The sequence below is a fragment of the Neoarius graeffei genome, chromosome 7 (assembly GCF_027579695.1).
Source record: "Neoarius graeffei isolate fNeoGra1 chromosome 7, fNeoGra1.pri, whole genome shotgun sequence".
Classification (NCBI taxonomy): Eukaryota; Metazoa; Chordata; class Actinopteri; order Siluriformes; family Ariidae; genus Neoarius; species Neoarius graeffei.
In genome coordinates this window covers 41,443,745-41,468,825 of record NC_083575.1, presented here as the reverse complement: position 1 = coordinate 41,468,825, position 25,081 = coordinate 41,443,745, and the positions used below count along the sequence as shown (strand labels likewise).

Here is a 25,081-nt window from a genome sequence, read left to right as displayed (position 1 = left end):
CTGTCCTTGTGGTTGCAGGCTAGGGACATATTGAGGTATTTCACCTGACGTCACAGGGTCACGTGACGCCCCGGTGTCCACCATTTTGGACGGCAAGCTAGCTAATGTCAACATCATAGTAGCTAGTATGTTGCTGTAGCAACGTTTACGTTCAGTCATTTGGATGACTGTTAAAACCTTTCAGTCTCAAGTTTTTCCTTTACTATATTTACTAGTTTACTGAGCCAGCCAGCCCCGGAGCGCTAGCTAGCACCGGCCAGCCCCGGAGCGCTAGCTAGCGCCGGCCAGCCCCGGAGCGCTAGCTAGCGCCGGCCAGCCCCGGAGCGTGCTCAGTAAACTAGTAAATACAGTAAAGGAAAAACTTATAACGGGCCATGTCTCAACAGACTAAGAAGTTATTTCAATGACATTTAAAAACATTTTGTTTATCCTGAGGACCGAAAGTAAATGAAAATGTGAACAAATCTTAGCTGTCAGTGAACAGTCCTGGTGGAAGCAGGTAAACGTCGTTCTCTAAGCCTGCTAACCTCAATTTTTGCAAATACCTCTCCCTCTGCTCGCCCTGTAAATGCCCTACGTCGCTGGATAGTGAAGGTGTTTTCTGCATCTCGCTCCTTTTTCTTTTATGTTTTTCGTTTGTCGCCTTCCTCACATTCAAACCGATTCGAGCCGTGCCGTCCAAAATGGCAGCATCACATGACTTAGTCACGTGAGTGAAATACCTCAATAGCAGGAGTTAAGGTGAACTCACTATGGTTCGACCAACCCAGAAGGGTGAGAGGGGAAGAGCTGTATGCATCCTTAAAGGGGATATGCAGAACCTTTATTTTTAAATAAATTTCTGAGTGGATAGTATCTCCACCCTTGACTCTTGTATGCTGCATAAATGGGAATTAAAAATATATATTTCTGAGAGTTAAAATCGACTGCAGAGTTGGCATTTGAGCTGCCCTGCTGAGCCAGCCAGCCCTGAGTGTATGACGTCACAGCAGGAACCAGTTTTAAGGCAGACGCCTTTGGCAGCTATAGACCAAAGTCATATAAATAAAAATTTATGGTGAAAGTAAGAAATACCGTTACCGACTTGCTCAACTAAGACTGATTTGACTTCATTGATTGTGGGTTGACTCTCATTAAAACAGGATGGGTGTTATAACTTATGCAGCATACGTGTACATGCATGCATTTTCACTGATAAAACATAAAAGGCTAATTAAATAATCAGATGAACTGAGACAATCACATTCTGAAGTAAATTAAATAATCTTATACCAGTAACTTAAACACACAATACAAGTTACATGTATTAATCTAAATGCAGGTAAACAACGTGTTTTTGTTGTTTTATATCCAAATGAGAATCACAGCTTACCCGTCTGTGTTCTCGCTTCTTGAAAGCTGATCTTGTGGCCGATTGTTTTGAAACAATCTGACTTTCAGTTGTTCGTTCAGTTCTCCGTTCAGTCGCTTCTTCCACATAAGGGCGAGATGGCAGCAATATCCAGCGGAGAAATCAGATGGCTGCTCCACTCACTCTCCATTTTCTCCATACTGAGTACTCTGCCATTACTGCTCGGCTCAGGCAATTACTAAAACCCGAGACAGAATGGAACGTCACCGGTTTTTGCAACAACTGCGGGGAGGTCACTGCCCGAGTGATACTGTATGTCCCGTCTCATTCCGACCCGGGTTTTACCAACAACCCTCGGCTCACACTCTGGGAGAGCTGGTGCAACTGAACTTACTTTCCTTTTAAATAAATAAATAAAATAAATGCTTTCCTTTTCTTGTAGTTGTATTTAATTGTTGGTACTGCACCCTCTTTCAATACAGGCTTATAGCCAATGCTCCTCAACAGATCAGAGGTCTCGTACGAGTCTTCAGTAAAATGTGCAGAGCAGAGCAGAGCAGAGACCACTTCATAGGCACCCAATGTGCCCGTGAACTCCTCGCAAAACGCATCCAAATCTTTGCAGTTTGAACATTCTTGGGCCATGAATGCAACATAAATCCACCTTCTGTCGTGTTGCTGGCACATCTACATGGCATGGCGATAAATTAGCTCAAAATGGAGGATCGGAGTTGCAGTCAGCTCTGTGTTTTAGTATAGCGGAAATGGCGATGAGACTAATAGACTTCCTGCTGTGACGTTACGGACGTCAAGGTCATTCACTCAGACCGCTACCTATATGAATCACTTTAATCATAAAAATTACTATAATAGATTTATTGTTAACACTTAAAACTTTTCCTGTGCCATTCTTGAGATCTCAAGGCATTTATAAACGAAAGTGAGGCCATGGTTCTGCGTATATGCTTTAACGTTAGCTGGATGGATTCACATTTTAAGTTCATCCAACTTGCCTCAAATAAGGACACACTTACAGAGAAGCTGTTCTGGATTTGATGTTTGTCCTTAATTTCACTTTTTTCAGAAAATACAGATCATTGACACAAAAAAGTATATATACTTATATATACAGTGGTGCTTGAAAGTTTGTGAACCCTTTAGAATTTTCTATATTTCTGCATAAGTATGACCTAAAACAGCATCAGATTTTCACACAAGTCCTAAAAGTAGATAAAGAGAACCCAGTTAAACAAATGAAACAAAAATATTATACTTGGTCATTTATCTATTGAGGAAAATGATCCAATATCACATATCTGTGAGTGGCAAAAGTATGTGAACCTCTAGGATTAGCAGTTAATTTGAAGGTGAAATTAGAGTCAGGTGTTTTCAATCAATTGGGATGACAATCAGGTGTGAGTGGGCTCCCTGTTTTATTTAGAGAACAGGGATCAATCAAAGTCTGATCTTCACAACAGATGTTTGTGGAAGTGCATCATGGCACGAACAAAGGAGATTTCTGAGGACCTCAGAAAAAGCGTTTTTGATGCTCATCAGGCTGGAAAAGGTTACAAAACCATCTCTAAAGAGTTTGGACTCCACCAATCCACAGTCAGACAGACTGTGTACAAATGGAGGAAATTCAAGACCATTGTTACCCTCCCCAGGAGTGGTCGACCAAAAACGATCACTCCAAGAGTAAGGCATGTAATAGTTGGCGAGGTCACAAAGGACCCCAGGGTAACTTCTAAGCAACTGAAGGCCTTTCTCACATTGGCTAATGTTAATGTTCATGAGTCCACCATCAGGAGAACACTGAACAACAATGGTCTGCATGGCAGGGTTGCAAGGAGAAAGCCACTGCTCTCCAAAAAGAACATTCCTGCTCATCTGCAGTTTCCTAAAGCTCATGTGGACAAGCCAGAAGGCTATTGGAAAACTGTTCTGTAGATGGATGAGACCAAAATAGAATTTTGGTTTAAATGAGAAGCATTATGTTTGGAGAAAGGAAAACACTGCATTCCAGCATAAGAACCTTATCCCATCTGTGAAACATGGTGGTGGTAGTATCATGGTTTGGGCCTCTTTTGCTGCATCTGAGCCAGGACGGCTTGCCATCATTGATGGAGCAATTAATTCTGAATTATACCTGCAAATTCTAAAGGAAAATGTCAGGACATCTGTCCATGAACTGAATCTCAAGAGAAGGTGGGTCATGCAGCAAGACAATGACCCTAAGCACACAAGTCCTTCTACCAAAGAATGGTTAAAGAAGAATAAAGTTAATGTTTTGGAATGGCCAAGTCAAAGTCCTGACCTTAATCCAATCGAAATGCTGTGGAAGGACCTGAAGCGAGCAGTTTATCTGAGGAAACCCACCAACATCCCAGAGTTGAAGCTGTTTTGTTTGGAGGAATGGGCTAAAATTCCTCCAAGCTGGTGTGCAGGACTGATCAACAGTTACCGGAAACGTTTAGTTGTAGTTATTGCTGCACAAGGGGGTCACACCAGATACTGAAAGCAAAGGTTCACATACTTTTGCCACTCACAGATATGTAATATTGGATCATTTTCCTCACTAAATAAATGACCAAGTATAATATTTTTGTCTCATTTGTTTAACTGGGTTCTCTTTATCTACTTTTAGGACTTGTGTGAAAATCTGGTCATGTTTTAGGTCATATTTATGCAGAAATATAGAAAATTCTAAAGGGTTCACAAACTTTCAAGCACCACTGGATGGATAGATAGATAGATAGATAGATAGATAGATAGATAGATAGATAGATAGATAGATAGATAGATAGATAGATAGATATCATGAATATGTGCTTTCATTTTCAGTATCTATATAGTATGCCTATGTACTTTTATTTTCAGCCAAATATCTCACAAAAATCTGAATTAGGCCATGTGTATTGGCCTCTGCTATTTTTTTAACGATGGGGGCACTAGTGTGCACTGTGTTAAACAAAGCTGCAAGTAATTAACCTTTACTCATTTGGATTCGAAGCTTCATTGCCCCATCACTAGTGTCAAGGAGACAAACACAATATATCTTTTAACAAGAAATAAGCCTTGCCTTCAGCAATTGTGTTCGACTTTCATTGATTCATTTTCTATACTGTAATGTAATGTAATGTAATGTTTCTCCATTATGGGTTATGGGGGGTGCACAGTGGTGTAGTGGTTAGCACTGTCGCCTCACAGCAAGAAGGTCCTGGGTTTGAGCCCAGCGGCTGACGAGGGCCTTTCTGTGTGGAGTTGGCATGCTCTCTCTGTGTCTGTGTGGGTTTCCTCCGGGTGCTCCAGTTTCCCCCACAGTCCAAAGACATACAGGTTATGTTAATTGGTGGCTCTAACTTGACCATAGGTGTGAATGTGAGTGTGAATGGTTGTTTGTGTCTATGTGTCAGCCCTGCGATGACCTGGTGACTTGTCCTGGGTGTTCCCCACCTCTCGCCCATAGTCAGCTGGGATAGGCTCCAGCTTGCCTGCAACCCTGTAGAACAGGATAAGTGGCTACAAATAATGGATGGATGAGTTATGGATGAGGTGAAGCCCGTCCCTGCTAACAGGATGCCAGTTTAACAAAGAAACTGACAGCCATTCACACCTGGGGCAATTTAGAGAAGTCAATTGAACTGACTTGGGATTCCTGTACTGAGGGAGGAAACTCAACAGGTTCAAACCAAGAACTTGCCTTCTATGAGCCAACAGTGCAAACCACTGCACCACCCGGCTGTCCTTAGTGTTCAACTTACTGAAATAAATTTAAATAAAATTTCTGAGCCAAATCATGTCTTTTGAAGCAAGCAAGCAAGCTTACATAATGCTAAACCAGGGGCGTAGCTAGGATTTTTCAAAGGGGGGTGGGGGGGGGGGTGTCCACACACTGACTGGCAGCCTGAGTACATATCCGCAGGTTTGTAAAAGAAAAAATACATTGAATACATTTGAGAAAATAATGCGGTCTTTGCATCATTCTTTCATCTCATGTTGCGAGCTGTTGAGATGCTGGACAATGATTAGGCCAAATCAGCTTTATCCGGCAGTGTATGGATAGCGGCTCGACATCTTACCCTAGTCAACCGATGCAGATCTCTCTATTCTTGTTGTCTTACTGCTCATCGGCCAAAAAGATTATTTCATCTGGCAAATCAAGAAAGCCTACACTGACCAAAAAGAATGGTTGAGCTTACTGACTGTACTAATGTTTTGGGCTAATTCTATCAAACCAAACAACAGCAACCATAGCATAAGCAAACCAAGCTCACTCACCGGCAACTGCCGCTTGGGCTGGTGTTTCTTGGTCTGCCGAAAGCGATGATGCACCTTGTTTTGAGTCTGTTTTATCATAAAAAAAAAATTGACTTAGTACTAGAATATGAAAAATATGTTACAAAAAATAATTACCATTGCTAGTTTTAGGCAGCTTAGAAACCGGCTCTTCCATTATTGCTGTTTCTTCCATGTTTTATTGATGTTGTGTTCTAGAAACGGCGCACTAAAACTTAGCTTCAAAGCTACAAAATGCAACTTTGATGGAAAAAATACATAATAAATTGCTTACCCCTGTTCACGTCAAAAGAAGGAGGAAAGTTTCACTTGTTTTGACATGGCGAATTATTAACACAAGGAAATACTCGTAATTCGCAACTAAAAAGACTGCAGCTATACTGGCAGCTTGACCATGCTTTCTAGTGCGATCGTGTTGCGCTTGCGCAAAACTTGGTTTTTGCACCCAAACCACAGGAAGTCGATACAAGGTTATAGAAATCCTAATGAGGCTGAGGCAGGGGTGCAGATCCGATGTCAGGATTGGGGGGGACACAAAAGTGATTTTTTTTTGCCCGTATGCAACACGTACCATGCAACCATAAATCACAACTTCGTAGAGGCTCGCCACATCATTCAAAAAGTACTGCACAGGGAATCATTTGTCTGAAAATACATTTGTTTGTACAATTTTGAATAATTTAGGGGATTTTTATTGGGGGGGGACAATTCATGTTTTTCAGAAATTGGGGGGGTTCATGTCCCCCCCGTCCCCCCGGGATCTGCACCCATGGGCTGAGGTGACAATCTCATCTCATCTCATTATCTGTAGCCGCTTTATCCTGTTCTACATGGTCGCAGGCAAGCTGGAGCCTATCCCAGCTGACTACGGGCGAAAGGCGGGGTACACCCTGGACAAGTCGCCAGGTCATCACAGGGCTGACACATAGACACAGACAACCATTCACACTCACATTCACACCTACGGTCAATTTAGAGTCACCAGTTAACCTAACCTGCATGTCTTTGGACTGTGGGGGAAACCGGAGCACCTGGAGGAAACCCACGCGGACACGGGGAGAACATGCAAACTCTGCACAGAAAGGCCCTCGCCGGCCACGGGGCTCGAACCCGGACCTTCTTGCTGTGAGGCGACAGCGCTAACCACTCCACCACCGTGCCGCCCCAGGTGACAATCTAGTTTAAAAAAAAGTTAGAAAAATTTCAGTGGGCGCTTTTCTAATATTCTTATGCAGCTTTTGAAAAAATGTATGGTCCAACGGGGGTGGGGTGTCACGGGCACCCCAGGACCCCCCCCAGCTACACCTCTGTAAACTGTTTAACAACATTAACATCATAGTATTATGCTGCGTTCATGTGCTATGGGAATTATGGTAAATACCAAACGCCGACATGGAAAGCACACATGAACGCCCCCTCTTGTGGTATTTTTCACTGGGCAACTCGTAGAAAATTTTGCTACACGAGTTGCCGAGATGAGATGAACTTTAACCTTTTCAACATGGCAGCGAGCGGTACAAGACACTTGAATGCTAAGCATTGTATGCTACTAAAGTTTTTTTTTACTAGTACTAGTGGGTAGTTTTTGGTGTCTATGCAATGTTGCGTCATTAACAAGTGTAATATAATACGTTAGAAATCCGTTTCCTTTAAAAATGTGTTGTTATGGTTTGTTTTTACCTATCCAGAGCAGACGCTATTGCTAACGATAGCTAACTAACTATTGCTAACTTGAATCTGGTCCACCATCTTTAATTTGTCAACAACAACAAAAGCATGTGAACACAACACACTGGTAAATACCACTTCCCAACTGGAAAATATCATCTTCCCATAGCACATGAACGCAGCAATAAACATGTCTGAACAGATTAACGCCTTTTAGTCAAACTGTTCCTTTAAACTTGATTAATATTAGCCCTCGGATATTTGAACAGAACATCGTAACCGCTGTCCCCTCTCTGCACTGAGAAAACTTCTCATCTCATCTCATTATCTGTAGCCGCTTTATCCTGTTCTACAGGGTCGCAGGCAAGCTGGAGCCTATCCCAGCTGACTACGGGCGAGAGGCGGGGTACACCCTGGACAAGTCGCCAGGTCATCACAGGGCTGACACATAGACACAGACAACCATTCACACTCACATTCACACCTACGGTCAATTTAGAGTCACCAGTTAACCTAACCTGCATGTCTTTGGACTGTGGGGGAAACCGGAGCACCCGGAGGAAACCCACGCGGACACGGGGAGAACATGCAAACTCCGCACAGAAAGGCCCTCGCCGGCCACGGGGCTCGAACCCGGACCTTCTTGCTGTGAGGCGACAGCGCTAACCAATCCACCACCATGCCGCCCCAGGTGACAATCTAGTTTAAAAAAAATGTTAGAAAAATTTCAGTGGGCGCTTTTCTAATATTCTTATGCAGCTATTGAAAAAATGTATGGTCCGACGGGGGTGGGGTGTCACGGGCACCCCAGGACCCCCCCAGCTACACCTCTGTAAACTGTTTAACAACATTAACATCATAGTATTAAACATGTCTGAACAGATTAACGCCTTTTAGTCAAACTGTTCCTTAAAACTTGATTAATATTAGCCCTCGGATATTTGAACAGAACATCGTAACCGCTGTCCCCTCTCTGCACTGAGAAAACTTATTTTGAAAATATTTTGGACTGTCTCTTTAAATTCCCAAGGCGACTTTTAAAACGCAGCAGTTTAGGGGCGGAGTTAGAACTCGTGTGAGTCGTTTTGCCGGGAACAGCACCAGCACCACGTGTCCGGACCGGCGGCACGAGTCACTTTTTTTTTTCACAGAGTGGAGTTAAGATGGCGGCCCGCTGGGGAACCGGTGAGGAGATGTTAACAGCCTGTAAACTAGAGTATTTTTCATCAATGATTCTTGACGAGGTAGGATTATTTATATTATTTACTTTATGTTTACTTCTATGAAAAACTTTGAGCTGTTGTCATTTTTCGCTTTGGTTACATTTTGAATTACAGCTGTGGATCTGCTGGAGAGATGACACGTGGGTTGTTATGGCCAGATGGCCTTTAGGTAAATTAGATTCGCGGTGTTGACTATATGATCGAATGGTTTGTACGATTGTAGAGATGATTTTTTAATATACTTCCATCCAAAACTTGGTTGACAGGATTTATAAAGGAGTCTGTTCTAACAGTTTGTTCAGTGCACACTAACAACAGTGGGCTGTGGCTGTTGGGTATAGATATCACCATGCACAATCTTTTCACCCCAATCAGGTTATTTATTGGTTATATTCGAGGTTGCCCAGACATGATTTAATTCTGTTTTTCATACAGTATTGGTCAGGAGTGCAGACTTGTGGCTCACTGTGTTTGGATTAGTAATGTGTAAACGTGCCCAGCTCGAGTGCACAGGCCAGTCATAGTCTTGCACCAAAAGTGTGCGCTTCCATTCATTCTAGACAAGTCAGATAGTCAGTTTTTCTTTCATTTGTATGTTCTTTTGGAGTCTTGTCTTAAAATTTATGGTTTCACATGCTTTCCTCCAAACGCCCCACGTGTATCGTAGGACGAAGCACACACATGTGGAGTATTTTATTTTCCAATAGACAGCATTTATTCAAAATTATAGTGCATAGAATTTATTATGCATTTATTTTTTTTCCATGCTCTACTTTTCAAAGAGGACTGACAAAATGCTTGTTGTGACAGGCTCTTATAAATGTTCATTTGGTGCTTCATGAACATGGTGGTGCAACAAGTTAATTTGTTTGGGTTTAATTAGTTTGTTTGTTTATATATTTCTACCAAGCATGTGCAATATTCCAGTACACCGGGTCGTGGTGATTAAGTGGATTGATGTTGTTTGCATAAGCAGTAAACCGTTATGGGAGTAAACCTAACGGAGTGTGTTTGTTGCACTGCAACGCGTGTGTGTGTGTGTGTGTTCGAATCCTAAATGTTTCCTGGTCCTTTATAAGTGCCCTGTGTAAGGCATGGATTAATAGTGTCTGGCGCTATATGCCAAAGTACGGCCTGTATTTATGTCAGGAGTTTTCTTATATATAAATCAGATCAAGAATTTTGCCTGTATATTTGGGGAAAAACTACAACGCCCGGCTCAGAACCCGTGTCCTGTTACAAGCCAATAAAATCTGTCCGCTGACATTGTCAAATAAATCTCGAACGAAATCTCGCGTTGTTATGGCTGCCGGAGTGCAACAATATCCGGAAGTAGAAGTTACGTCACTGCTGAGGCGACCACATGTTCCATGAACGCATGGTTTTTCTTTTTCTTTCGTTCTGTAGCATGTGTACAAAGGTTACAAAGAACAATAAAACACTTTAGTTCAGTGTGTCTGTGCAAGGCATGATGGAAAATAAGAACTAATTAAGGAAAAAAGCACCCAGCCTCCAAGGTTTCATGTTACTGTTATTAACTGTAATAATCTTCAGCACAAAAAATGTTAAAAAGTATAAAATAAGATACATAAATCGTCTTTGCCGATCAGTAAAACTCCTCTGAGAATAGTGTTAGAAAAATGTAAAATAAAATAAAAAACAAAATACAGTAACTAGTAGTGAAATCAAAACCGTTGCAAACCTCCAGTGATTGGGTCGCGGCCCCCCCATCAGTAGCTGGTACTTGAAAGTAAACAAGAACAGGCTATCTTTTTCCTCTCCCATGTTGGTGTGCTTCAAAGTGTTGAGCATTGAACACCAAGTCAGTCACAATGCTTGGAATACTATGTGAGACTTTTTGGCCCAAAATCTTAAAATAAATATATCTCAGTCTCATCTCATTATCTCTAGCCGCTTTATCCTGTTCTACAGGGTCGCAGGCAAGCTGGAGCCTATCCCAGCTGACTACGGGCGAAAGGCGGGGTACACCCTGGACAAGTCGCCAGGTCATCACAGGGCTGACACATAGACACAGACAACCATTCACACTCACATTCACACCTACGGTCAATTTAGAGTCACCAGTTAACCTAACCTGCATGTCTTTGGACTGTGGGGGAAACCGGAGCACCCGGAGGAAACCCACGCGGACACGGGGAGAACATGCAAACTCCACACAGAAAGGCCCTCGCCGGCCACGGGGCTCGAACCCGGACCTTCTTGCTGTGAGGCGACAGCGCTAACCACTACACCACCGTGCCGCTCCAATATATATATATATATATATATATATATATATATATATATATATATATGAGTGATTCCACGCTTATGGGTACTGAAATGGGGACATGAACTTATTTTTAAAAATTCACCTAAAACCATTTCTTTTTTTACCATCAGGTCACAAAACATGTAATCTTTAATGAATGATATGTTAAAAGATAACTTTAATTTTCTGAGATGTAATAAAAACATTTATATGCCAAAGTCAGAACGTAACAGAAGTGTTGTGGACATATATATTCTCAATTTTAACGATGTAGAATTACTTTTTGAAACATAGGAAGGTGATGTTTTAGCAAATATAATTAATAAACGTGTAGTAGAATAAACATACACATTCTTTCAATAAGATTAATATGGTATATAGCTAGATTGTAATTAATTTGTAACAGACGCGAGATGGACAATCGTAACAGAAGTAATGTAACAGACATCATTTTGGAACTCATAGGCTTGACTTTGGCATATAAATATGTTTTTATTACATCTCAGAAAATTAAAGTTATCTTTTAACATATCATTCATTAAAGATTACATGTTTTGTGACCTGATGGTAAAAAAAGAAATGGTTTTAGGTGAATTTTTAAAAATAAGTTCATGTCCCCATTTCAGTACCCATAAGCGTGGAATCACTCATATATATATATATATATATATATATATATATATATATATATATATATATATATATACAGAGAGAGAGAGAGAGAGCCAAATTAGCATAAATCTCTCAACTTGAGTTTTAGCCACATAATAATTGAAGTCCACAGAGGGGATGGGGCAACCGTGGCCCATAGGTTAGAGAAGTGGCCTTGGGCCCAAAGGGTTGCCGGCTCGATTCCCTGGACTGGCAGAAAAATGTGTGCAGGGTGTGAATGAACAGTACTTTCCCTCTCTCTGTATCACTTGAGCAAGGTACTTAATCCCCAACTGCTCCCCAGGTACTGTAGTATCCCCAGGTACTGTAGTATAGCTGCTCTGTGTGTGTGTGTGTGTGTGTGTGTGTGTGTGTGTGTGTGTGTTTTCGCTGCTTCAGATGGGTCAAATGCAGAGGAGGAATTTCACTGTGCTTGAGTGTATGTGACAAAGACTTCTTCTTTAAATGACAGTCACAGCCACCAACTATAGGCTCATTCTGAACAGAAGTGCTGAAAATATACAGTTAAAATGGTTCCTTCTTAAGAATCTTTATTACAGTGGATTGTTTGGCATACCTTGTTGACAGAGAAAGTTCGGTTGAAAATCTTAAAGCATGATTTAAAAAAAAGTTTAGTCACAAATTATGTTGGAATTACATTTGGTTGCATTTTTTAAATAATGTTTCATGGAAAATACATATACATTTCTTCACTATAACACAGATGGCTCCAGCATGTGTGTAATGTACATTAGATGGAAAGGCACTTTACAGATGTGAATAATTACGCAGGTGGTTATTCATGTTTAATTACACAGCTGGTTATTCACGTGTTGTAAATTGCCATTCTGCCTCTTGTTGCAGCCTTATGTTAAGAGCAAACATTAACAGAACTGAAATGTAAATGACAAATTGAGCCTGAACACATTGTTTTTCCCTCTATGCTTCCAGAAATGGCACAATTAGCAACTGACAAGTGAAAATTTAGCATCTCCACATTGTTTTTTTTTTTACTATTGGTTATCATTATTTAGTTGAAAGTGTTTCTTACAGCAAGGTTTGGTTTTTCTCCACAGTCGGAAATACTACAGGAGGGTCTGTGCAGTCTACAGCACAATAATCTGGACACTGGAGATGCGCTTGAAGCCTTGCATGGCTGCTTGGATCCATCCATTCTGTCAATCTTTGAAGACTCTACAAACGGAGAGGTAAAGCCATGTTTTATTACATATACGGGGGGGATTGGTAACACACTTCATTCTCTGGTTTGAATCACGGAAAATGTTTTTATGATTTTTACTCTGGTAGATTTAAGCGAAATACTTTTATCTTTTTTAGGTTAAAAGTGGTGTTAATGAAGAAAGTGAAGCAACACTGCTCACAGCTCTCACTGAAATACTTGACAATGTAGATGATGAAAATCTGTCTCCTTTTGACACTCTACCTGACATGGAGCTTTTGCAAGGCCTGAAAGGGCAGAAAGACCATGAACACTCGCCTGTGAGTATGCAGCTCTTTCCCTTCTCAGCCTCAAACAACAAAGAAAAATAAGCACTGCCAAACACTCCACTGTCTGTTCTCAAAAAGAACTCAAGCATTTATATAAGAAACTGATCAAATCAAGAGCAACAGCAATGGCAGTTAGACACGATTAACATTTTGGCTCAGTTCCTCTATTTTCCTAAAGAAATTTGTGTCATTTGTTGTTGGAAGTATACCACTGCATTGAAGTCACAAACTAAAGGTTTTTATTATCCCCCACTGGCCAAAAGGCCCGAAGGGGGATTATGTTGTTGCAATGTCCGTCTGTCCATCTGTCCATCCCGAGAAGGGTGCTCACCTTCTGAAATCAACTCCTCTCACAGTTTTTGGAGGAATTTCATGAAACTTGACATGAGGCATTGTTATATGTCAGTAGTACGCATATGGTAATTTCATTAAATTCGGTCACATCTTACCAGACTTACAGCCCTTGATTAGGCCACACCAATTCAATTAGTTGGTTCTCGGAATCACCGCTTGAAGAAAATGCAAAATAAAAAAAATCGAAATCAAACTCCCGCCAACGGAAAAGGTCACATGACATGAGGTGACGTGATGTCGAAAACCAATCAAATTGCCTCTTTCACTTTCGATAAAGACTTGTGGAAGAAACATGCCTGTGGAGGGGACTCCTGCAAAGCCTGTGTTTGTGATTGTTAGGATATTCAGCGAACAGAAGCATAAAATCTTTGACAGGTGTGTTGAAATTCTGTTTACTGGTTTGCCTGTATTGTTTGGTCTATTTCCATGGCTAATTTTACCATCAGAGCATTTTTTTTTTCACCCGCTCGCTTCATATTTTTCCTAAAAAATCCGAGAACCAACTTATTAAATTGGTGTGGCCTTAACAAAATTATACTTTGGCAAGTTCATAAGAGTGTGTTTTCTTTCTGAAATCAACTCCTCTCAATTTTTGGAAGAATTTCACGAAACTTGGCAAAAGGCATTGTTATATGTCAGTAGTATGCATATTGTTATTTTTTTCAATTCGGTCGCATTTTACCAGAGTTGTGGCCCTTGATTAACAACCTTGTACTTTCACAATTTCATGAACGTGTGCTTGCTTTCTGAAATCAACTCCTCTCACAATTTTTGGACGAATTTCTCAAAGCTTGGCAAAAGGTGGTATTATATAACGGTAATACACATATTGGGATTTAATTTCGTTAGTGAAAATTTTACTATAGTTTTGACCCTTGATTAAATAACTTGTACTTTGACAATTTCATGAGGGTGTACGCTCTTCTGAAATCAACTCTTCTCACAATTTGCAGAAGAATTTCACCAAACTTGGCAAAAAGGCTTTGTTATATGACAGTGATACACATATTGAAATTTTGTTTAATTTGGGCAAATTTTACCAGAGTTATGCCCTTGATTATTAGCAAACTTGTACTTTGGCAATTTCATCAAGGTGTGCTTGCTTTCTGAAATCAACTTCCCTCACAATTTTTATCCCCCACTGGCTGAAAGGCCCAAACAGGGATTATGTCATGTCGATGTCCGTTCGTCCATCCCGGGAAAGGTACTCACCTTCTGAAATCAACTGTTCTCACAATTTTTGGAGGAATTTCACGAAACTTGACAGGATTCTTTGTTATATGTCGGTACTACGCCATTGCAATTTCGTTCAATTCAGTCACATTTTACCAAAGTTATGGCATAGTTGCCAGCGGGGGATATTGTGCTCTCAGAGTGCTCTTGTATACTATTTCATCAGAGTGGCTTCAGATCAAGTGTTTGTGGACTCGCATTTACTGTCTGTTGTAATTTTCTTGACGTGTGGCTGCTGACTCTCCAATTTTCTTCCCTATAAGTGATTTTCATTTTATTTCCTGTAGCTAATGAAATTCTTGAACTTCTCCTGCACTCCACCAGAGAGTGGGTCTATGTTACCCCTTTTCCACCAAATCAGTTCCAGGGCTGGTTCGGAGCCAGTGCTGGTGCTGGTTCACAACTCGTTCAACTTGCGAGCCAGCTGAGAACCAGTTTGCTTTTCCATAGCTCGCGGAGCTACGTCATTACGTCGCTGTATATGTCAGTTACGTCGCTGTATACGTTATTACGTCACTGTATACGTCAGTTACGTCGCTACGTTTGCATAAACCTTGGCGCGAATATCGAAGCAAAAACAACACAGAAGCAGCAGCAGTAGCAACAACAACAATAATAATAATGGACGACTTCGCGTTTGTACAGCTGCGGCTTCTCGTCGCTTAAAAATGGCGACCTTTCACGGTCTTGTTATTGTTGTTGGTCTTAACAACTCCCCCCCCGCTGACGTAAGCGGTTCTTTCCTCTGGCCCAGCAGAGAGTTGGTGCTAGCCTGGAACCGGTTTTTCTGGCCCCAGAGCCAGTTCTTTGTCAGTGGAAACAGAAAACCCGGTTCCAAACTAAGCACTGGCCCCGAACCAGCCCTGAAACTGCTTTGGTGGAAAAGGGGCATGTGTAATTCAAGGGAATTTCCTGGGAAGGTACATCAGTCTAATATTTTGAAGTGATCTAAACATGTCACTAACTTTTTTTCTTATCATTCCACTATATAACGTGTGATGATTACTGTACCTTGTTTCAAATGTTAAGATGTATTTTGTATGTGTTTGGTCCCTACAGAGACTTGATTGTGGTGAAGATGGTGCTGCTAGTTTTTCTGAACTTATACAGGATTTGGATGTATCGTCGGAATTGGACTGGTGTCTTCCCATATCCCTGGAGCAGGATGGGGAGACTTTGTCTGTTACTCTCAGTGATTTGGTCAAGCACATGCACCCGTATGCCATGATTTTGTGTGTAGAGGGGGAGGAGCAGCTCCTGCCTGAAGGAGGAATGATTTTGGAGGTGATGGATAAAGGAGAACATGGAGAACCCATTCTTGCTATCCAAGACCTGAGTTTTCCTCTATCTCTGGATAGTTTAGAAGATGAACAGAGTGTTCCAGAAAAGGTTATGTGTAAACATGAAGACGCTACATCAGAGGTAGCTTTCTCTAAGGTTTCACCAGTCAGGGACAGCAAACTGGAAAATGTGAAAATTAAACAGCCTAAGAAAGAGTTACCTGAAAAAAAGCATTCAAACAAGAAAAAGAAACGGAAAGAAGAACCCAAACCTGCCGAAGGAAGATTGTTAAGGAGCGTGTCCTCTAATGAGGCCGTTGAGGAACCGAGTAAGGAAGAACAAAAGAGGAGGAAAAAGGTCACGTTTGCACCTGAGCTTACTGTAGATGAGAAGACGCATCAAGTTAAATCTTCAGAGATGAAGACAACTGAGGAATTGGTGCCTAAGGAAATTCCTTCCTCCACCATATCCACCACAGCAAATCTACCATCAAGTCAAATCTGTACAGAGGTCATGAACTCAAAACACTTGAATGTGCCTGAGGAAAAAGCCACACCTGGTGAATTACTTGGTGACAAATGTAGAGAAATTGTTGTGCTTTCAGAGCAGCAGCCTGGAGTCAGCCAGCCAAGTGAACCCAAGCAAAAATCACTCAGTTTACAAGAGTACCGTCGTCTTCGCCAGCAGAAAAAACCAGCTCCTCTGGAGAAGGTGGGTGATAACAGCACTAAATGGCCTACTTTACCTGAAGCACCCAAGGAACTTCCTCCAATCCCCTGCCTGCCTAACCCCATCCCTAAAGACCCACGTCGTGCAGCCTCCGCTCCTGTGAAAAAGGATGTCCCTGAAATCATGCCTGCCTGGCAGCCAAGAGGCCCTGGAGCACCCCCGACTCCTCAGGCTTTGCTGGTTCCACCAGCATCAATGTTGGCTGCCTCTAAAAAACCTGTGTCCTGCAAGCCAGTTTCTCCAGCTCCCACAAAACCTGCAGAAAATTTAGCCACACATCCAAGCTCCTCCACACAGCCTAATTCTCAGAAACCACTTGTTCAAACCAATATGCAAGAGAACACTATTCCCAACAAGGTATCTCAGGCTGCTAAGCAGGCATCAGCTGAAATTGCTCCATCACTACCAATGGCCACTACAGTTAGAGAAGCTCAGAATCTCCTTGCAGCTGAGCAGGCAAAATGTTTACAAAATACCCCCTCTGCTTCTTCTCAGGTCACAGTGAGCCAATTATCAGCCCCCTCTAAGGATCAGGAAGTCTCCCAAGCTCAGGTTGTGCCTGAAATCACCACAATCACTACAAAAATTGATCCCTCAAAGGTTGCTTCTAATCATCTTAGTGCTACAAGTGTAGCTGAGCAAACGGTGAAAGTTTCTGTGCCTCAACCAGCAAAGCCTGCTCAGTCAGCCAGTGCTGCCAAGCCTGCTGTCAGCTCCCAACGTCACATTGCACCCATAGCTCTTCAGCCTTTCTCATCCGCTCCAATTCAGGCCAGAATTATGAAGTTGTCAGAGCAAATGAGGATGGCTTCTGCTGCAGTACCTAAAGCTAAGAACCATACTGCAGAGCTTATAGAGTCCTTCACCAGTGAAATTGGTAAGCATAGTTAGAGTAAAACAAGTGATCAGTAATGATGATATTTTCCTTATTGCAGCATAGACTGGACAACACTATGGTCTTTGTTTTATACAGGTATTGAGGCTTCTGACCTCACCAGCCTTTTAGAGTGGTTTGAAGAGACTCAGAGTAAGTGATGGCCTTGATCATGTTGTATACTATTGGCATGTTAAATTTTAATGCATACCAATGACTCCCTCACTTTTGGCTATGCTTATTTCCATTTATGGCATGATGGCTATCTTGATTGTAAAAACATTCTCAGCTGTTGATTGAGGTTATAACATTTAACATCGTATAATCTGCGGATACCTTGTCTGAAACTTAAGGTATCGTTGGCCAGCACATATGTACTTTTTCTTCAAACTACTATGTCTCACAGTGTGCTGTATGTAAATGAGTTGCTCAGAATGGTCAAATATAGATATTTCTCATTGCAACCAAAAGTTTGGACAAACCTACTCATTCATCAGTTTTTCTTCATTTTGACTATTTTCTACATTGTAGAACAATACTGAACCCAGATAGCAAATGATGTTATTTCAATGTTGATATTTGGTCAAGATGGTTGATTTACAGTTATAGTTGAACACTGATGGTGGATCAACCATTAATCAACCACTGATAAAATAAAAAGTTTAAAAAATGTGTTCGAATCAATGTAATGGTTGAAGGAAACATTTGATCAATGTTGAATATATGTTGATTTTGTCATCATCATACATTGCACCACTGGACGGGAGCCTGGGGTGCACTCTGGGTGAGACCATTTTGTGGGAGGGGGGTTTCCTATATTTCATTGAATTTCATTTATTTAATTTAGAATTTTAATAGAGCACAAGGAACTATGAAGAATAGATTATTATTTATGGTTATGTGCAAATCTTGTGTGTGCAACATGTAAGGAAAAAACGAACAGAAAAACTTCTCCGTTTTCTACCGTACCGGCCGCTATTTGGAATGGTCCAAGTAACCGTCTCTCAGAAGAACTTTCAGAAGAGCTCGAGCTCCGTTGACGACGAGACTTGCGATCATAGACTGTCCGTGCTTGCGACTGAAGAAATTTGCTTCAACAACACTGGCCAGTTCTCCTCTTTGTGGTAAGTGTGGTTAAAAATAGTGGTTAAGTGTATACGCTTTGTAGTAGTGAAATGGTAGCTATAAAAGCCCTCTGTGACAATTAACCTGACCTGTATTATCATGATTTTCATAAGGTGAGGCAGGTCTGCTATGCTAGAAATGGCTAGGACCGGCGGCTTACCCAGCAGGCCTTCAGCGAATTGGTGAAAAATTGGCGTCGGTACGCCCCTTAGCGTGTCGGGGGAAAGAAAAGGAACTAGATGTAAGTGAACTTGATATTCCTAAATTGCTGTTTTGTAAAAGTAAGAGGTGATTTGTAGTATTTGTTGTCTGCAAAACGTTCTATCATGAGCACTGACATAAATGTTGCCTCTGCTTCTCCCACAGCCTCCACTTCAGGATTGAAGTCTTTTTTTTTTCTGTTGTTACTGACACAATAAAACAACAATAACAAACAATCCCTCTTCTGTTATTTCATTCAGTAATTGACAAATATGTATGTATGAATGTATGTGGTTGTATGCAGTGTTTGATCTGTCTGTGTAGGCTGATAGACACCCATGAAGTAACTCTGAATGAATAATAAAAGTAATTATACTCTATTAGCATATGTACCTTTTAGATAATGGTCAAACAGAGATCGATTCAGTGTCATGACATGTCGATTTCCATTTAGATGATGGTTGAATCACCATTGATTCAGTATATTATTTCAACATGAAATCAACAGAAATTTAAATGTAAGTTTCTATTTAGATGATGGTTGAATCACTATTGATTCAATGCTGATAGGGTTGAAAATTCAACGTTGATTCAACCCAAATTCAAGGGGACACTTTCAATATCATTTCAACATTATTTCAATGTTTTCTGCCAAACGCTATTTCAATGTTGATTCAACTGATTTTTGCTATCTGGGAAGACTTCAAAACTATGAAATAACATCTGGAATTTGTATGGAATTATGTGGTAAATAAAGTGTTAAAAACAATGTTTTATATTTTTTAGATGCTTCAAAGTAGCCACCGTTTACTTCGTTTACACCGTTTACTTGCTCAATTCAGTAAAGAGAAATGACGTCCATCATTACTTTAAGACATTAAATGTCTTTTAATGAATAAAAATAAAGAAAAAACACTGAATTAGAAGGTGTGTCCAAACGTTTCACTGGTACTGCAAGTGAATGAGGAAACTTCTTGCATGTAGAGGAGCTACATTTTGCCATTCTGAAAGAGGACGTCATGTAGTTTTGGAGAAGGGTTGTGCCCCTAGGAGAACCCCCTGTATGGCTGGAACAGCTGCTGTGAACTCATGTTCACCGTGCTGCTGGAATTTTGCACTGTTTGCAAATCCAGTTTCACTCTGAATGAGCTGTGTCTTTGTCTAGGGGAATGTGTCAGCACATTGAGATCCACATGTGTGCTTGCTTGCCAGGATACAGTACAATACTATTGTCTTCTGAGTCAAGATGTTATATAGAAGCACATTTTACCTGGCAGTATAATGAACCTGAAGGAAACATTCATGGCAAGCCCCTACATGTGACATGAATGTAACATGAGGGAAAGGACTGGAAACCCTGCTCTGACCCTTGACATTTACTACCTTCCATTTCCTTTCCAGCCAAAGAGGAGCAGAATGTGCCAGATGTCTGTGGTAGAGCAGCTGCTGTAGGAAACTCCAGGTGAGTATGGTGCAGATGTGGACAGAGGCACGAGTTACCCTACAGCCCTAACGCTGCTCCCACACCAAACCTTCTCTGTTTGTGTGTGCATGGTTGCGTTTAGTTTTACCAAGAACAGCCAAAATGGCTCTGGACTACAAAAGTGGATAACATTTGAAAATTCAGTGCATCCACTGAGACAGTCTACAATTTAATTAAGAATGGCCTCTCGTTTCATGTCATTGAGTTTTGAACCTCATTGCGATAGCATGCCTGTTGTCTTTGCAGTGTGGAGCAGCAAGTAGCAGTCAAAAAAGCTTGCAGTCCTGATCTGGGCAGCACAGCAGGTAAATAAGCATCAACGACCTGGTCAATTCTCTAACAGAAACATTAACCTTAAAAAGCTTTCAAGTTGTTGTTTCATTCATTCATTCATTCATTCATTCATTCATTTATTCATTCATTCATGTGCATCTATCTTTAATCCCCCCTCCTCTTGCTTGCTGTATAGGCCTTACTCCACCAGCCACACCTCCTCATCAGATGTGGAAACCCTTGGCACCAGTTGCATTATTAGGAAAACCAACCAAGTCAGAAATGCCTAAATCAGCTCCAACTAAGGCAATTCAAATAGAGCCACTGCGTTTGCCTGCCAGCAAACTCCAATACAAGCCCCAAATTTCTATTACTCTTGGACAGATCCAGCCTTTTTCTCAAGACCATGATTACTGTGTGTTTTCAAAGGAACCTTCCCAGAATGAGCTGGGCAATCTCCAATCTGCCAAGCAACAACCGAGCAACATAAAATCTGTTGAGTTGCCCTCTACAAACAGCAAGGCATCTGCAGAGACTGGAGCTAAACTCCCTTCAAACACCACCACTAAAGAAAGCGTTCAGGAAAATGTAAAATCTCTGCCCCTTGTATGTGGGAGTCAGTCTGAGAGGCAGGCCCTGACCACCACAGGCATTGTGACTCCAGATGCTTCTCCAGATCGACTGGATTCTGAAAGATTTCAGGGATATTCCAAACGTTCCCCCAGCCCGTGCTGCCAGAAAAGAGGCCGTACACAGAGAAAATACAGAACCAGGTTACCTAGCAGGTCTGGCTCCACATCAAGCAGTTCTGAATCATCTAGATCACGCTCACCACCCAGGAAAAGGTTAGCTGTATTGCATCATCTGTTTGTTTGTCTGTTTATATTAATGATTGGAATTATGACTTTAAGCTACCGATATCTCCTTTGCACGCATTATTGCTTCATTTTGAACTCTGTAGTTTTTCTTTGCATAGATATAGATCTCGCAGCACATCCAGATCTCCTTCAAGATACCGCACCTCTTCCCATTCACCATCTCGTCGCCAGCGCAGATACTCGTATTCCAGCTCCAGCTCTGATTCTTGGAGCCGTAGCCGTTCCCGGTCTCGATCACATTCCCGGTCTCCCTCTTACAGGTCTCACCACTGGGACGCTCGTCGCAGGTGAGAATTGTTGTGCATTGTATGGTTTTCTTCCTAAATTGTATAATTTGTGCCACCTGCCAAAAAATTTAATTTGTAACAACCAAAAAAGTGAGTGCAATAAACAACATAATATTGTGTACTTATAGCATGCACTTTGTAGTTTAATTTTTGCATTTTTAATACTACATAAATAGCAGCTTACATTCGCTTAAAATATCCAAAATGTGTTAAGCTTATGATTTGAATTCAGAATATATTCTATCATCTTTTCTCTTCTAGCCCTAATCAGAGATCTAACTACTCCTATGATTTAAAACATCATAATGAGGAAGTCAGAAGACGCAAAGAGAAAGCTATTGTGAGTATAACAGGAAGTAAATATAATTGATACTGAACAACCTGTGGAATCTTTAATTTTTATTTTTTTTCAGGAGGAGCGTAGAATAGTTTATGTTGGTCGCATTCATGGAAGCATGACCCGTAACGAGCTGAGGGAGCGCTTCTCATACTTTGGGGAGATTGAGGATTGCACTGTACACTTTAGAGAGCATGGGTGAGGCAAAATGACCATTTATGTTCCCTGATGATTGCTGACAAGTACTTATGTAAATAAAATAGTAAATGAAAATTATTTTTTTGTCTCGTCAACTGTCAGGGATTGTAATAAATAACCTTTTCCTTGTAGAGACAACTATGGCTTTGTCACATACTACAACACGAAGGATGCATTTAATGCTATTGAGAATGGAAGCAAGCTGCGGCAGCCAAATGAACTTCAATTCGACATGTGCTTTGGAGGCAGGAGACAGTTTTGTAGGACGAGTTATGCTGATCTGGGTGAGGTTTTTGTTTCTTTACAATACTATTATTGACGTGAAATGAAATTAATTTGTAAGCACTTGATCCTAGATTAATTGAATTTGGTCCTAGATTACAGGTCAAAAATATTCCACTGGGGAATAGATAAGGATAATTTGTAAAGGCATGAAGAATAATGATCTTGCTAATCTGAGCACTGAAATAGGCCATCTCCGTCTTTTTCACAATAAAGGTGTATGAAAAGTTCTGAGTTGATCTGTTTGTTGGTGGATTTCAACCCTTGTAAACCTTCTGTTTACACAATCCAAATAATGGGTTGTTAGGTTTTTTTTTTTTTTTTGGTGGTGGTGGTGGTTTTATTTTGAGCTATACCAATTACATTGCCTATTATGACTCTTGTACAAGAATGACATCTCTTACTTTGTTTCCAGAATTAAGCTTATGCTACTTAAACCTTGTAGGTGAAAAGAACACAAGTCTTCATTTATGTTCCAGCAAATTCCTTACTAATATGCTGATCTGTTTTCTTCCAGATTCAAATCGTGACTTTGATCCAGCCCCTTCGAAAAGCAGGGTTCATGCATTAGACTTTGACACTTTACTGAAGCAAGCTCAGAGAAACTTGAGAAGGTAACACTTGAGGAAAAATGGAAGATGGGAATCGTATCATGTATTACCTCAGTGTTATGCACAAACCTTCCAAGTGCTGCCATTTAGTTTAACGTAATTATCTTTTTTCGTGTGTGTGGTTTTTTTTCTTCTGCAAGCTTACACCTTCTATTGAAGTGAAGATTTGTATGAAAAATTAAAAGAGGAAAAAAATTGAATAACATAAACTATATATTTCAAAGTCAAGGGCAGATTTTTTTAAATTACTATTTAAATGTTTAACTAAAAATGTTGGATACATTTTAAGAAATAAATTGAACAGGATAAGGGGATGAATTTATATTGCTGAAAATGTAACTCGATCCAAATAAACCTATACAAGAACTTGCATGTGCTTTATTAATTAGTGGTTTTGCATTTTACTATCCAAAGCTTGTGTTGTGTGAGAAACGTTTGCTGGGTGCGATTTGCTGGGGGGGATCATCCCCCCCTCTGGTTTTTATCTCTGCTGAAAAAAAATCCTCGGGGACAACCCCGTCAATAAAACAAACAAACCAAAAAAAAAGTTGACATGACAGGCATGTTGTGACACAGTTTTCTATGGTCTACATTGCACTCACTTTCAAAATGACCCGAAGTGGCAGCTTTGATGTTCACGAACGTCCCCAGCAAATAGATACATTGTAGATAATAACAATATCTTTGCATTCTATGCAGGGATGCAAACAGCGCGCCTTTTGGCGGATGCCGCCTTTTTCACGGCCGATTTTTTTTTTTTTTTTTAGGGGGGACGTTGGAGTGTCTGATTATAATTTCAAAGTAAATTCTGTATTAAAATTACTAAATAAGCAAATCCGTTACAGTCCATGAAACAGGAAGTATAAGGATGAGAAAAAAACAGTTTAAATCGGAAAGCTGCGCACAATGTGAACTGCGCCATCAGAGCAAACTGTTCATTTAGTATTCATGTATTTTAGTGATTTTCAAGTCACTGTCCATTTAATCCGGAGGGAGAGAAACATCACAGCAACGCGACAAACAATGCGAACTTTGTTGTGTTAGTGTTCGTGTATTTAGTCAGAGAGATAGGAAGATGAATTTACTATCTCTGGTTTAGTGTTCGTTTTCATTTAGTGTTATTCATTTGATATCATTGGATGTTATTGAGCTGTTAGCCTGTTGTTACCTTAATTTTGTGACGTTTCATGATAAAAAAAAAAAAACCATCCCCCCTTCTGGTTTTTTGACAAATCGCACCCTGAACGTTTGTAATGTTTGACTAACAAAACCAGCCAGTAAAGTCAAGGGCAGTGCAGCAGCCACCTGATTTTTAGTGAGATTACATGCTGTGAAGGTGAAATTTTGACAGTGATGGATTTCCATGAGAATGTAAGGAAGAGGAAAATCGGTTCTAAAAAGTCACAGTGCTTCACATTTCATTGTATTCTTTATTCCATCCCACCCGATTCCACTGTCCAGCTAATAGAGAACTAATAACCCAAATAACTGCAGCAAAAGAGCAATATTTTGGAGACAGTAACTCTATGCTGATGTGTACACACTATAGTTCAGTTCAAGGAGATTTCTTTCTTCATATGTATAATGTTAGAAGTTTAACACATTTTTATGAGAAATAAGTTTAGAACGACAAATTGCATATATCTAGATGTACCTAATAAAACTGCAAATGAGATGCAAGGTGCCTGATGGTCGCTAAATATATTTTAAAAGGAATCTCCATGTATAGTTCAACTTCACTTAGAACAGTGTGTTCACACAGCCATGGAAGCAACAAATCTGTCACGTTTGATGAAAAAGCTCAGACTTGGGCCACTTTTGCCTACTGTGTGAACGTAGCCTATGGTGTAACTATTTGTGGACTGTGCTTTTTACCCTTCAAATACAGTGCATTTATCATATACCATCATCTCCATACTTACTGACAGGGTAAAAAAAAAAAAAGGTTGTTATAAAGTATAA

At 40.6% G+C, this 25,081-nt stretch overlaps 1 protein-coding gene across 1 annotated transcript; it reads left to right on the top strand.

Moving 5' to 3' along the window:
* Positions 1 to 8,478: 8,478 nt before the first annotated feature.
* On the top strand, positions 8,479 to 23,423 carry pprc1 (PPARG related coactivator 1). The gene is made up of 13 exons (XM_060925666.1): positions 8,479 to 8,562; positions 12,541 to 12,672; positions 12,803 to 12,964; positions 15,620 to 17,447; positions 17,544 to 17,597; positions 20,172 to 20,232; positions 20,500 to 20,558; positions 20,723 to 21,371; positions 21,503 to 21,691; positions 21,953 to 22,031; positions 22,105 to 22,226; positions 22,359 to 22,510; positions 23,026 to 23,423. The coding sequence occupies exons 1-13, from the start codon at positions 8,482 to 8,484 to the stop codon at positions 23,124 to 23,126; spliced, it is 3,669 nt and encodes a 1,222-aa protein (XP_060781649.1). The 5' UTR covers positions 8,479 to 8,481; the 3' UTR covers positions 23,127 to 23,423.
* The last annotated feature ends 1,658 nt before the right edge of the window (positions 23,424 to 25,081 follow it).

Coding starts and splice junctions, on each gene's coding strand:
- pprc1 (XM_060925666.1), top strand. CDS start 8,482: ATGGCGGCCCGCTGGGGAACCGGTGAGGAGATGTTAACAGCCTGTAAA. Junction 20,233..20,499: donor GCTGCTGTAGGAAACTCCAG/GTGAGTATGGTG, acceptor TTGTCTTTGCAG/TGTGGAGCAGCAAGTAGCAG. Junction 21,692..21,952: donor CACTGGGACGCTCGTCGCAG/GTGAGAATTGTT, acceptor TTTCTCTTCTAG/CCCTAATCAGAGATCTAACT.